The following is a 12,994-nucleotide window of genomic DNA, read 5'->3' on the forward strand; positions in this document are numbered from 1 at the left end:
AGAAAGTGACTGTTACTCAGGTGACAGATATATCTTCAGATGCTATTGCCATTAGCAATATTTATTTTTGGTTTCAGGAGGACCAATTCTGCAGAGAAGGAGAAAATACTAATTAAAGGCAGACATTCAATATTTGTTTCTCCGTCTCAGTATTTTTTTAACCTTTGATTCAAATTATTAATGGCTAAATCATCAATACTCTAAATTAGATGCTGTTAAAACTTTAGTTTGGTATCTGGTCAGATACTGTGGGCTCTAATTCCAGAATGTACTCAGCCACATTTAATATTTTAACTCTTCTATATATCTATTTTTAATACTAGAACATAGCCTAACAGCTTTAAAAGATTTTGCTGAGTTTTTTTCCCTAGCTATAATTAAGGGCCTAAGTAACAGAGCAGAAGGGGGATCAACTGGGCAGGACTGTATTTTAGGAATTGGGAGACCTGTGTTCAAGTCCTGGCTTTGCCACAGACTTCCTTGGTGACCTTGGGCAAAACTTAGACCCAGTGTGACCCAGGAACCTCTTTGTGCTAACTGATAGGGGCTATATAGACTTTTACAGGGAACCCTAGGGTCAGACATATGCCTAATAATTCATTAAAGGGTGGCATGTGAGCTCATCCTGTTTATCCTTTTAAAATATTGGCATAATGTCAGCTTTCTTCTAGTCTTCTGAAACTTCCCAAGACTTTTTGAAAAACAACATTAATGGCCCAGAATGCTTCTGAGCCAGCTCTTTAAAAATTCTTGGATGCAATTGAGCAACTTGAGTAGCTGCTGTTTAACATCCTTCTGAGTTAACATTGCAATTGAAAGTATTTCGTGATCATATGGTCTGAGTACACCATTTGGGTTTTTCCCAAATCTACAACAGAAATATTTATTAAACACTTCTGCCTTTTCTGCATTATTATTGACAATTCTACTATTGCCATCTAGAAACAGACCAATGCCATTATTAGGATTCCTTTTGTTCCTAATATACTTAAAAACAATATTGTCCTTAACTCTGCTGGCCATAGATTTATCCTTGTGTCCCTTTCTGCTTCCGTTATCAATTTTCTACAATTTCTAGTTTCTAGTGTATATTTATGTAAATATCTGAGACAGCTAATACATATTAATAGCAACAACATAATCATAATTACCCAAACTTAGGTGCTAGCTGGCAAGGTTTTCTTGTGCACAGCTTCTTATGAGAAGCCAGAAAAGACCAGGAACTCTATTTATCCATTAGGTAAATATCTACAAGAAGAGATTAATTTTGCACCATTCCCTAAAAAATTACTATTCTTAATCACCATGGCAGCTTTATATGAAAGCTTCATTCAAGGAGCCTGCAAATTGTATCATAGGCTCTCAGCCAAAATGTCTCAATACAGTGCTGCTGCTTTTTCTGGGAAAAACAGAGAGGGGCTGTCAAGGTTCCTCCCCCACTCTGAACTCTAGGGTACAGATGTGGGGACCTGCATGAAAAAACCTCCTAAGCTTATCTTTACCAGCTTAGGTCAAAACTTCCCCAAGGTACAAAATATTCCCCCCGTTGTCCTTGGACTGGCCGCTACCACCACCAAACTAATACTGGTTACTGGGGAAGAGCTGTTTGGACGCGTCTTTCCCCCCAAAATACTTCCCAAAACCCTGCACCCCACTTCCTGGACAAGGTTTGGTAAAAAGCCTCACCAATTTGCCTAGGTGACTACAGACCCAGACCCTTGGATCTTAAGAACAATGAACAATCCTCCCAACACTTGCACCCCCCCTTTCCTGGGAAATGTTGGATAAAAAGCCTCACCAATTTGCATAGGTGACCACAGACCCAAACCCTTGGATCTGAGAACAATGAAAAAGCATTCAGTTTTTTACAAGAAGACTTTTAATAAAAAATAGAAGTAAATAGAAATAAAGAAATCCCCCCTGTAAAATCAGGATGGTAGATCTCTTACAGGGTAATTAGATTCAAGAACATAGAGAACCCCTCTAGGCAAAACCTTAAGTTACAAAAAAGATACACAGACAGAAATAGTTATTCTATTCAGCACAATGCTTTTCTCAGCCATTTAAAGAAATCATAATCTAACACATACCTAGCTAGATTACTTACTAAAAGTTCTAAGACTCCATTCCTGGTCTATCCCCGGCCAAGACGACTACAGACAGACACAGACCCTTTGTTTCTCTCCCTCCTCCCAGCTTTTGAAAGTATCTTGTCTCCTCATTGGTCATTTTGGTCAGGTGCCAGCGAGGTTACCTTTAGCTTCTTAACCCTTTACAGGTGAGAGGAGCTTTCCCCTGGCCAGGAGGGATTTCAAAGGGGTTTACCCTTCCCTTTATATTTATGACAGGGGCATTTTCCTGATAGAACTGGATTGTGGTCCATTTAGGCCTTCGTAGAGGAAGACCTGTTACCGGACAGGAAAAAATGTAGAGCACAAAGCATAGATTCATAGATTCCAAGACCAGATCATTTAGTCTGACTTCCTGTAGAACTCGACAAAATAATTTCTTTTGAACTAGGGCATATATTTTTCAAAAAACATCTTGATTTTAAAATTGCCCATGATGGAGAATCCTCTCCCTGCCCCCTGATCTTGGTAAATTGTTCCAATGGTTAATTACCCTCAATTTAATTACTCTCTTTGTTAAGAATTTGCCCCTTATTTCCAGTCCGAATTTATCTAGCATCACATCAATCCAGAATCATACTACATCTTTATTTGCTAGATTGAAGGGCCCCTTATTTTCAAATATTTGTTCCCCATGTATGTACTTCTAGAGTGTGATCAAGCCATCCACATATTCAAAACTGATTTGCTGTCAGATGTCAAAATTTTCAACTGCCATGTATTCAAGGAGATCGGATACTATATGGATAGGTACCAATAAAGGAAAGACAGGTAGATCAAGGATAAAACTAGCTACGCCTCTAGCAGGTAGTTCTAAAGCAATACTGCCACCATGATAGGTAATGAAGCCACTTCACTAGTTCTGCCAATAGAGGGAGCATAGTGTATATGGTCCAGGAGAAAAGCGCAAAACACAAACTCACAAGTTCTTGAGTACATACTCTCCCCTCTGTCCAGCATGCTCTGCCTTAGCATAGGGAGCCAGGACAGGAGTTCACAGACATTCACACCAACAGCACAGCAACTGAAATAATCTGTAGCAGTATGGAAGTACCATGATTGTCAGCTAAATGCATATACACAGCATCCAAGATTAAGAGTCACTTTGTGCCAGATACATATGCCATTACAGAGTACTTGGTGAGCTAATAAATTTGTTTAGTTTACCAAGCATTTGAGTCAGAACTCATGACATATATAACAAATAAACGTGAATATAAGCCCTATGGCCAGAAGCTCCATAGGGAAAAAGTTCTCTCTATTCTCTCTATTGGTGAAGACGGAAAAGTGGTGCCATAGGAAGTGTTATTTGCACCAGTCATCTACCCACAGTTTACTGCTGGGGGAATTCTGCACCAAAATATCAAAAATTCTGCTCACATTATTTAAAAATTCTGCATATTTTGTCAAAATAACACAATATAATCACATCCATTTAAATTATTTTGGCTATTTATTTCAAAATACCTGAAAGCAAGTATGTCTGTAACAATACAGAAAACAAAAAAGATTCCCCCAGAGTACAGAGTTAAAGAAACCCCTACGACAACCCAGTTCCTGTTTCTCTCTTACGCTTTTGTCGGTCTCAGTCTGGGCGTGTCACACGTGCCAGCTGGGCACATCTTGGGGAAAAGCTCTGGCCCCCTGGTCTTTTAGTCGATTCTCTTTTTTTGCCCTGCTCCCATAAGATTACCATATTTCAAGTTCTTAAATAGAGGATACCGCCAGGGGCAGTTGGAGGAGGGGTAGAGTTGGGGGTGCTGGAGGGGTGTGTGTACTGGGAGAGAATGTTTAGGGGTGCTGGAGAGGTGTGTGTGTGTGTGTATTGGGAGAGGGTATTTGGGAGATGCTGCAGGGGGTGTTTGGGGAGTCCTGGAGGAGTGCATGTGTGTGTGTGTACTGGGAGAGGGCATTTGGGGACTGCTGGAGGGAGCTGTGCAGGGCCCCCCTGGTCCAGATTCCAGCAATCCCCTGCCCCCAGAGCCCAGCCATGAGCGCAGATGCCGACACTCCTTTCTCCAGCCAGAGCCCAGCCACAGGCTCCGCTGAATACAGCTTCGTTACTGTCCACACAGAGGATGCAGTGTGGTCCCACCCTTCATCACCCTTTGTGAGAGCAGAGTCTCCCACGCCTGCTTCTGTCCCTGGGCAGATGAAGATCAGGTCTGGCAGCCACAGTATGTAGAGCCTCATTTCCTGCCAGGCTGGGTGCTCTGCTCACTGCAGGGACAGAGCCCAGGGTGTGCCAGGAACCGCAGCTCGTGGGAATCCACCAGCTTTCCCTCACTGCCTTCCATCCTCTATTTGTGAGCCGGGGAGCCAGACTCTGCAGGATCCAGTGACCCCTAGTGGTGGCCAGTAGCTTTGCAGTGCCAAATCTGCAAGAAAATGAAATTCTGCCCAGAACATTAATTCTGTGCAAATTTTGCATTGCATAGTGGCGCAGAATTCCCCCAAGAGTAACAGTTGTTTCTAGTGACACTTAGAAAATCATAATTATTGGGGAACTTGGATTTGGGTGGGTAGTGGGCTCCTGGAGAGGGAAAAGAACTCGTACTATGTGGCAAAGAGCTCATTTTTAAGCGGCCAGGACTCTGCTCAAGAGTTCTAAACATTCTTGGATCCCTTCCCAGAGGGATTTTGTGCCAAGAGACAGTACAGAGGATAGCAGCACAGCTAAGTGGACTCTGGTGAGGGCCCTGTTATAATAACTGGTCCTACAGATTTACCCTCATTGAAAGCGCCACTTTGAAGCGTGAGAATTTATAAAATGTCACAGTAAACTACAACAATGAGCACTAATGGGAAAAGGTGCAAAAAGGAGACACAGACTAGGGTAGTTCAAACAAAAAAGGCCTATAGGTATAACTCAAGGACTGTGTTATAATCATGCCTGGTAAACAAGAGAAATGTGGGACTGGACATCAATGGACCAAAATTGGCATGTCAGATATTAAGTCTAAATGGTGAACAAAATAATGAGGGGATGGTCTTTTATGCCCATCACACCCTTTTGTGGTCCTGAAAAAAAGCTTTGGGGGGAGGGAGTATTAGCAGATGCTGGCTGATTGAAAGACGGGTAACAGGAAGGAGCAAGCTTTGCCATCATGGCTGCCACCTTCACAGTCTACCAGAACTCCAGAATCCACTATGACACTGTTGGGCCTTCCATCATCCTAACCCCAAGGGAGGTCCTGACCAGACCCAGGCTAGAGAGAGGGACCCAGATGACATTTCCACGAGTTTCATATGAATCCCAAATACCACCTGGGATGTGACACTTTTTACCCCCAACACTGTTTGTCCTTTCCCCATCACATTACCCCTTTTCTTTCCTGTCCCTTTTCTTTTGCCATCTGTTTAATAAGGCTTTGTCTACACTGGCAACACTAACGCCAATCCTTGGGGCTGGATGTTTTTTGGCAGCAGGAGAGCTCTCTCCTGCTAATAAACAGCAGCTGCACTGCAGGCCTTTTTAGCAGTACAGCTGTAGCAGCACAGCCATGTCGTTAAAAGCTGCATAGCGTAGACATTGCCAAAGAGTGTGGCTTAGCTAGCTAAGACTGTTTATCTTGCAACAATACTGTGAGCCCATGACCAAAGAGGCAATTAAAAGCCATGTCCTAAACAGCCTGATGCTCATACAAGTTTGCCAGGTCTCAAAGTGGCTAGATAGATTGTGTGTCATGCTTGTGTTTCGCCAGAAGTGAGGCTGCAAGAGAAAGTCAGCACCATAGACAGAAGCTGCATTTGCTATCTTTGCTGTTATTCTCTTTCCCCTTTTGTGTGTGGAGTTGTCTTGTTTCGTCTTCTAGAAAATGTGATAGTATTTTAACAGCTCCAGCCCATCTCAACTAACTTCTCTTTTTCCCCAAAGGACAAGTTCCTCCAAAGTAACATCTTTAATACCTTCTAAGAGACAGTCAGACTGAGGCTGGTTTTTTCCTAGAACTTTCTACAGCTAAAAGGAACAAGGACTATTGTGAAAATGAAAATCCATTTCAAATGCTGTGTTTTTCCATATTTTTCTGTATCTTAAATAAAAGGTTGAAAGTACCATGGCAAACATCATTAAAAATCTATTTACCACTGTTTCATGTTGTACTGTAACACAGTCACCTTTAACTCTTTGGGCCCATATATTCCATCAAAATTAGCACACTCCCCTGTCAATTTAATAAAGCTGAATTAGTAAACTGGGTTAAGCAGCGGTGCCACTCCCTTGGGACTGGAGACAGACCTGGAAAGAGGCACTTGGATTACTACTACTTGCTGATCCCAACTGTGAGTAGGGTTTGGTGGAAGGGTGCCGTGGTGCAGTCACAGAACTATCACCTGTGGGACATTTTCACTGGCAGGTGAGAAGGGAGTTAGATGCACTACTGCCAGTTACTGAAAGGGGTGAGTGGGTATTTTACGCTCTATTTCCATATATTCTGTTGCTGCGTTCTCCCATGATTATGGCTGTGTTTCCTTTCCCCTAAAAATAATTTCCTTGTCTGTACACAGTCTTGGAGTGCTTGTGAGAGAGGCCGTTTTGCATGTTAAGGATGACCAGGGAGGGTACATTTAGTTTTCTCAGGTTTCATGGTGGTGGCTTTAGCTGGTTTAGTTGTTTATCAAGAGAGACCCTACATATATTGAACCCATTAGTCAAGTGGCATAAAGGTTACATGTATATGATCAGCCAACAGCAGGAATGAGCCCATGTGTATATGGCCATAGATCATTAAAACGTTTTCTAAGCTTGGATTTATGTTTGCTTTGTTTCTTACAATACCACTAGTGTCTACTTACAGAGCATCTGGAAAATGGAAACATGCAAATTGACACTCATTACAGACGACCCTTTGACTCACTTTCCTCAGCTAAGTCTCACTGTAACAGTACTCCACTTCATGTCAAGGGAGAGGTTCCCTTCCTGCTGCCCCTTAGTAGTAGACTGATAGACCCAGCCCCTCAAGCATGCATGCGCACACACAATTGAATATCTTATCAGGATACCCAGGGTCTTCTGGGTCCCAAAACACAATCCAACAGAAAAGACTTAAAACAAAACAGCAAAACAGACTCACATACTGCCAAGTCCTGGCCATCTCCATTTCCTCAAGCATCATACTTCCTGATGTCTCAGCCAGGAGCACGCTCCCCGGACTCCTCTCCAACCTGAGATAATTTACTGGGCTGTTCTGGTTTCTGTGCAACCCTTTTGGTCACCCTCACTAGAGCCCTCTTCTGACAGGCCTACCTCACACAATCCCCTTTCAGGTGTCACTGCCTAGGCAGCCTTTCCCCTCCCAGCCAGAGGCCCCTGTAAAACTCTTCTCCCTAAGCATTCCTCCTTCTCTTGACCAACAGTCCCAGCCCACCCCAGCTGCAACTAGTAATGACCTAACGAGTCACAGATGTCTCTCACCAGGCTGAATCAAGCCCCTGACATTGGCAGACTGGGGATTTGGTCTTTTCCTCTAAAGTAGTGGTTCTCAATTGGAGGTCCAGGGGGCCTCCAGCCAGTTTCAGGGGGTCTGTGAGCCCAGAGACCATGGGCAGAGTGGGAAGGGAGCACAAGGGACATTGCTCCCCCCCAATCTGCAGTGCATTAACCAGAGCGGGGCAGTCCCAGAAGCAGCTTCACCCCTCTCTCACCAAGGTCCTGCCCTGGTCAGAGACTGGAAGCCAGAGCTGGGCAGTGTGGGTGCTGCTCTGGCTAGTACCATGGAGCGGTCAGCCACAGCGCTACCCTGTCTGCTGCTGGTGCTCAGGGCTGCAGCTGCTCCTCAGCTCCCAGCCCCCTTTGACGGCTCGCAAAGCCAGTAAAAGCTGCCGGGGGGGGGAAGGGGGGTAGATCTGTCTCCCTTGGGGAGCAGTGACCACAGGGGGGCCCTCCCCCAGAACACAGCCCCCAGTTATCCCCCTCCCTGCACCCTGAGCTACCTGCACACAGCCTCTAGCTATGCCCCACCCGCAACCCAGACAGGCTGGGTGGCATGCTGATGTGAATTGGGGTGGAGGTGGCGCTCCCTCCCCTGGCCCTACCATGCAGAGTTGGCCCCCCAAAATAGAAGTCAAAATACACCTAGGTAGGGTGCCAGGCTGGGCTGGGGAGGGCTCCAGGGCAGAAGCCCTGAGCCCTGGAATTTTTCTAGCATTGGGGATGGGGTGGAGGGGGAGGGCTTAGAAAGACAAAGGTTGAGAATCCCTGCTCTAAAAGGACAAAGAACTCTGTGACACTCACTTTTTTTCTTTTAACAGGAAGATGAGAACTGTTTGTAATATTATTAAAAAGATTAAACCCTAGCTAATACAGGCCCAATCCTCAGCTGGTGTAAATCAGCATAGTTTGTTGGTTGTGTTGGTACTATGCTGATTTAGAAGATCTGGAGGTATGTTTTAATTAGGATATAGATTTTTCTCCAGATCATACAAAGCTATACAGCATGTAGGTGATGTGTGCCATAAGATATGAAAGCATTGATGAGCAACCTCTTTAACAAGGCCTTTTACACCTCTGAGGTAATATAAAAATCAGATCCAACACGTTTCACATAGTTACAAAACAAAAGTATAAAGAGAACAATTTGGGCACAGAAAGAGCCACATTAAAAAAAAAGGGTTAAGTATTTAAAGTATGGTTGAACTCCAAAAAGTGAGTGCATTAAAAAATTGGCATTGCCAAGTTCTATACTTGTTTCTCAGAAAGTGCCATTGCAGCTTTACTCAGTTTAAAAGTAAAATATATTTCACTACTATCATCTGCACAGAAACTCCTGGAATTTAAAAAAGTCAAGCTGTGTTCTTTCTGGCTCAAGTATCACCAACCAGTAATACAGCATACATGCAACAACAACAAAAATGTAACATATGTAATATTTGCATAAGTAGCATATTTTACATATGTTAACTCAAACTAAAATGAAACTGGCCCTTTTCATATTAATCTGCACACATACATAGAACATCCTTCCATGAAAGATTTCCAGAAAAGGTTCTACAGTCACATTCTAATTAATTCCATCGTGGATGTATACTGAATCCATCTCATGCTCTTGTAGTTTTGAGGGGGTTTGTAGCACAAACAGGAAACGGGTCACAAAACCAAACCTGCTGAAGACAAACTCTGTAGGTTGTAGTTCTAGCACAAGTACAAAGATGTTTTAATATTAAGGTGAAGAAAATCTGTTTTGAAGAGAGCTTGAAGCTAATTTTTGCCTCTTTTCTTGTGCTCTCTAGTAGTTGAAGATGAAATTGGGCATACTACTTATCTTTAAAACTAGCTTCTAAAAAAAACTGTGGAAGCTATTCTGAAAAACAAATGAATCATCACCAAAACATAAGCTGTGCAACAGTTTTATTTTTTTTATTTTACTATGTTGACATTTTATGCACAAATATTTTATCAGAGTAAAAATAGAAAATAATTGTTTCATGTAAAATTACCAAAAAAATTCAAAACAAAAGTAATACATAATTATTAGCAGAGTATAAGTGTCTTTATTTAAAGAGTAAAAATGTATGCAAAACCCCTGTTTTACAAAAAATTGGGATTATACTTATTTTTTTTCTGGCAGCAACAAAACAATTATATTGACATATAATATTCTACATCCTTTATTTAATTGAAGACATCAAGTTAGTCAGATTTCTCTCTTAGCTACAGGACATTTGACAACAGCCTTGTGCTGTTTGAAAAATGCATTGGTCCTTTTTTAATGAAAAGAACATGGTGGAAGAGCAGCAGATCCTACCAGGAAATAAAATGCATATAAACAAACCCAAAAGGGATAATCATATTTACTAAATTAAAGGGCTTCAAAATAATGAGATGTATTTACATGGGAAGTTTTGATGCCATCTTTCCTAATAGTTTTATTTAATTTTGTGTATATTCAAGGGTAAAGCATCAATTTTACTTATTAGCTTTGATATTAATTCATCCTCCATTAGACTGATTTGGTAGGTCACCGTTTTGAACCCTTCCTTTCTCTGCCCACTTGCAGTATTTTAGACCTCTGCAAGAAAGACTGAGCAGTGTTCTAAGAGGCAGTTGTATCACATTTATTAATTAGCTACTTGAATTGTGGCCTGTATTTACAGTGTCATCCTTGTCTTGAACAGAGCTGCACAAATGGAATTCCGGACACAGAAAAAAGTTGTTAGCTACACAACTTGCAGCCGAATATTCCCTTTCATAAGCAAGATGGTGACCTCAGCTATTTACATAAGAGATTTCAAATGCTTGATAAATAGTGAAAATGTGCTACAACTGTACTATAACAGTCATACAAGTTAGACATTTGACTTGACTTCTGACTGATTTACCCATATCTGTAACTTAAGGATTTGTTAAGGACTTAAAAGGATTTGTGTAGCTTCTTATCAAGCTAATACATCGTTCAGAAGCAGCATGCTCACCCTTTTGGCAAATGAGGGAGTGCTTCAGTAATTCAAGAATGGTAAATTAAAAGTCACTGGAGGAATCTGCCAAGAGAAAGCTACAATGGTGGAGATGGCAGCTAGAGAGACTTAAACGGTAGATGGCCAAAACGGCATGAGATCCTTAGGCCTACAGGAGGGGCATGGAGATGCCCCTCCACCGAGAAAAATACCTCAGCCCCCAGATGTACCCTTAAAAAATAAACCCTAAAAATATACAAGTCTCACATATTTCCAATTCCTTGAAAGCCAGTTTCTCTTTACTTGTCAACAGCAACAACATAGTGCTCCCACCACTCCGTTTAAGTACATTTTACATTAAGCATCTGTCAGGTTAGCCAAATTCTTGACTTAAAAGTTTTAAGAGTAACTTGACCTTTCAACATGGTACTAAAGATTTTCTCTTATGCAATTATATTTTTACTACTTGTCAAGTGACACCACAGTTTCTGCTGATGGTTCCTTATTTAAAAAAAATCTGCTTGCAAGAACAGCAAAAATGCATGGCAACACAATATTCATACTGTTTAAACAAAGGGGCAAAAAGTAAAAAATGCTCTATTCAGACTAACAGAAGTCTAGCAAGTCATTAATGGAGAAGCTCACAAATCATGGAGACACAGTTTTGTACATATTAACATGTATATGCCTGAATGAAGAAGTATTAATACCAGTCTCTGGATTCGGGATACATTCCAATTATATATATTTCGAAAAATGTATCCAAACCCTTAACTGTGTCCTGCTTAGGTCTCAGGAATGTGTAGTTTTGTTTCTGAGGCCTTAAAACATTATCTGAAGTTTGGAAAGAAACTAATTTTAAATAAGAAACTATATTTTTTCATATTTTAATAGGGAAAACTGTACAATAATCTGGAAGTCAAACTTCAGATTTTTATAAACTTATTTGCAACTCATTTTGTTTCTAAACAGAAAAGGACTGCTGAATGTGATTAACTTAAGTCTTCAGTTCATCAAGATCAACTAAGTGCAGGTATAAGGAGTATTGGCTAATATACTCTGCAGCGTAGAGTAATAAAAACTTCTTTTTGGGTGAGGGATACCTTTTCAAGTTTTTAATCACCTGACAGGAAAAACAGGAAAATCTTTATTAATTTTCTTTTGCTGAGTAGCCAGCATAACATTTTTCAGAAGTTAAGAACTTGCCCTTGTATATGCATGTTAGCTACACATTACAATGAAATACTCATAATTGGCTTTTGATCTAAGCCAGACTTAAATATGGATCTCTTTCTTCAGCACTGATCTTGAGTTTAGTCTATTCTTAGTTTTCTTTGCTTATAAACAGAGAAATTGTCTTAAGGACTTGATGCTTTCTATTATTTTTTAATGTGTCTGTTCTTTCTGCTCTGCTTGATTAGATGAGATTAACAGGCATGTTTAAGGGCAGCTCCTGCTTTAACTGTGTAAGCATCCAATTCCATTTTGTAGTTCAATAAAGAATAAAAAATATCAGAAAGGGCTGAATTTAAACTATTGACCAGTCTGTTTCCTGTAAATGCTTCACTTTTCTTAAAATGCTGCAAAAAATATTTTGTAGGGCTGGACATACAACATGAACCAGTTCAGCTTTCCTCACCAATTTCAGCAGACTACATGACACAGTGGGTCTGTCTTCATATTGAAGAAGTTGTGGTGATCCCTTAACATAGCATATATTTCAGTGTGTTAAAGATCCAAATTTATGGGAGTCTCAGTTCTTTGTAGAAAATCATGCATCATATTGTACTGTCAAGGAATAAAAAGAAGTTTCCGATTCTGATAAAGATAACTGCTCTGGGTATATAAGAAAGGCCTCAGGCTCCCACTTTCAGGTTCTTGTGCTTAATTGTCTTTCTCAGTTTGCAGGGATGCAGTAGCTAGTGCTACTGCTGTGACTGGCTGTGCAATGCCATGGAGTTGCATCTTTGCCAGTTTCTTTTGCTCACACTCTGTGACCAACCGGTTCAGCTCTGCTGCGCTATAGCCAATAAGAGTTTTCAAGTCACAGACAAATTTGTACACAAACCTCTTGCCTTGTACTTTGCAGATCATATCGCCATCATAGTAATACCTTAAATGAGAAAAAGAAAAAAAATATCAGTGCAAAGTAACAGAGCAATATTCAGTGTATGAAGCCCACCCACCCACCTGCCCACCCAATGATCACCCTGGAGGATACTGTGGTGCTAAAGGGTAGGTTCTTTTTCTCATTGTAAGATCTTGATAAAGATTTATTTTATTCACCAACATAAATATAGACCTCTTCTCTCTAGGGCTCTCCCATTGACTGAGCATGTCTTCACTAGACCTGCTAAATCTATTGCAGCAGTGTCAATTTAGCTCTATAGTGAAGACCAGCCCAAGGATAAAGGAAGATTTATCCATTTCACTGCAGATAACATTGATACAAATGAGTGTACACTTAACTG

The 12,994-nt window shown here is 41.1% G+C and overlaps 1 protein-coding gene across 5 annotated transcripts in view; it reads right to left on the reverse strand.

The window, feature by feature from the left end:
• Nucleotides 1–9,460: 9,460 nt before the first annotated feature.
• Nucleotides 9,461–12,994, reverse strand: part of GABPA (GA binding protein transcription factor subunit alpha) — a 39,249-nt gene continuing 35,715 nt past the window's right edge. For all 5 annotated transcript variants that reach the window (XM_048868102.2, XM_048868108.2, XM_075133334.1 and 2 more), the window contains exon 10: nt 9,461–12,636. In XM_048868102.2, the coding sequence (XP_048724059.1) occupies nt 12,408–12,636 (229 nt within the window). In that variant the 3' untranslated portion in view covers nt 9,461–12,407. The remainder of the gene's footprint in view (nt 12,637–12,994) is intronic.

Source organism: Caretta caretta, chromosome 1 (genome assembly GCF_965140235.1).
Source record: "Caretta caretta isolate rCarCar2 chromosome 1, rCarCar1.hap1, whole genome shotgun sequence".
NCBI lineage: Eukaryota > Metazoa > Chordata > Testudines > Cheloniidae > Caretta > Caretta caretta.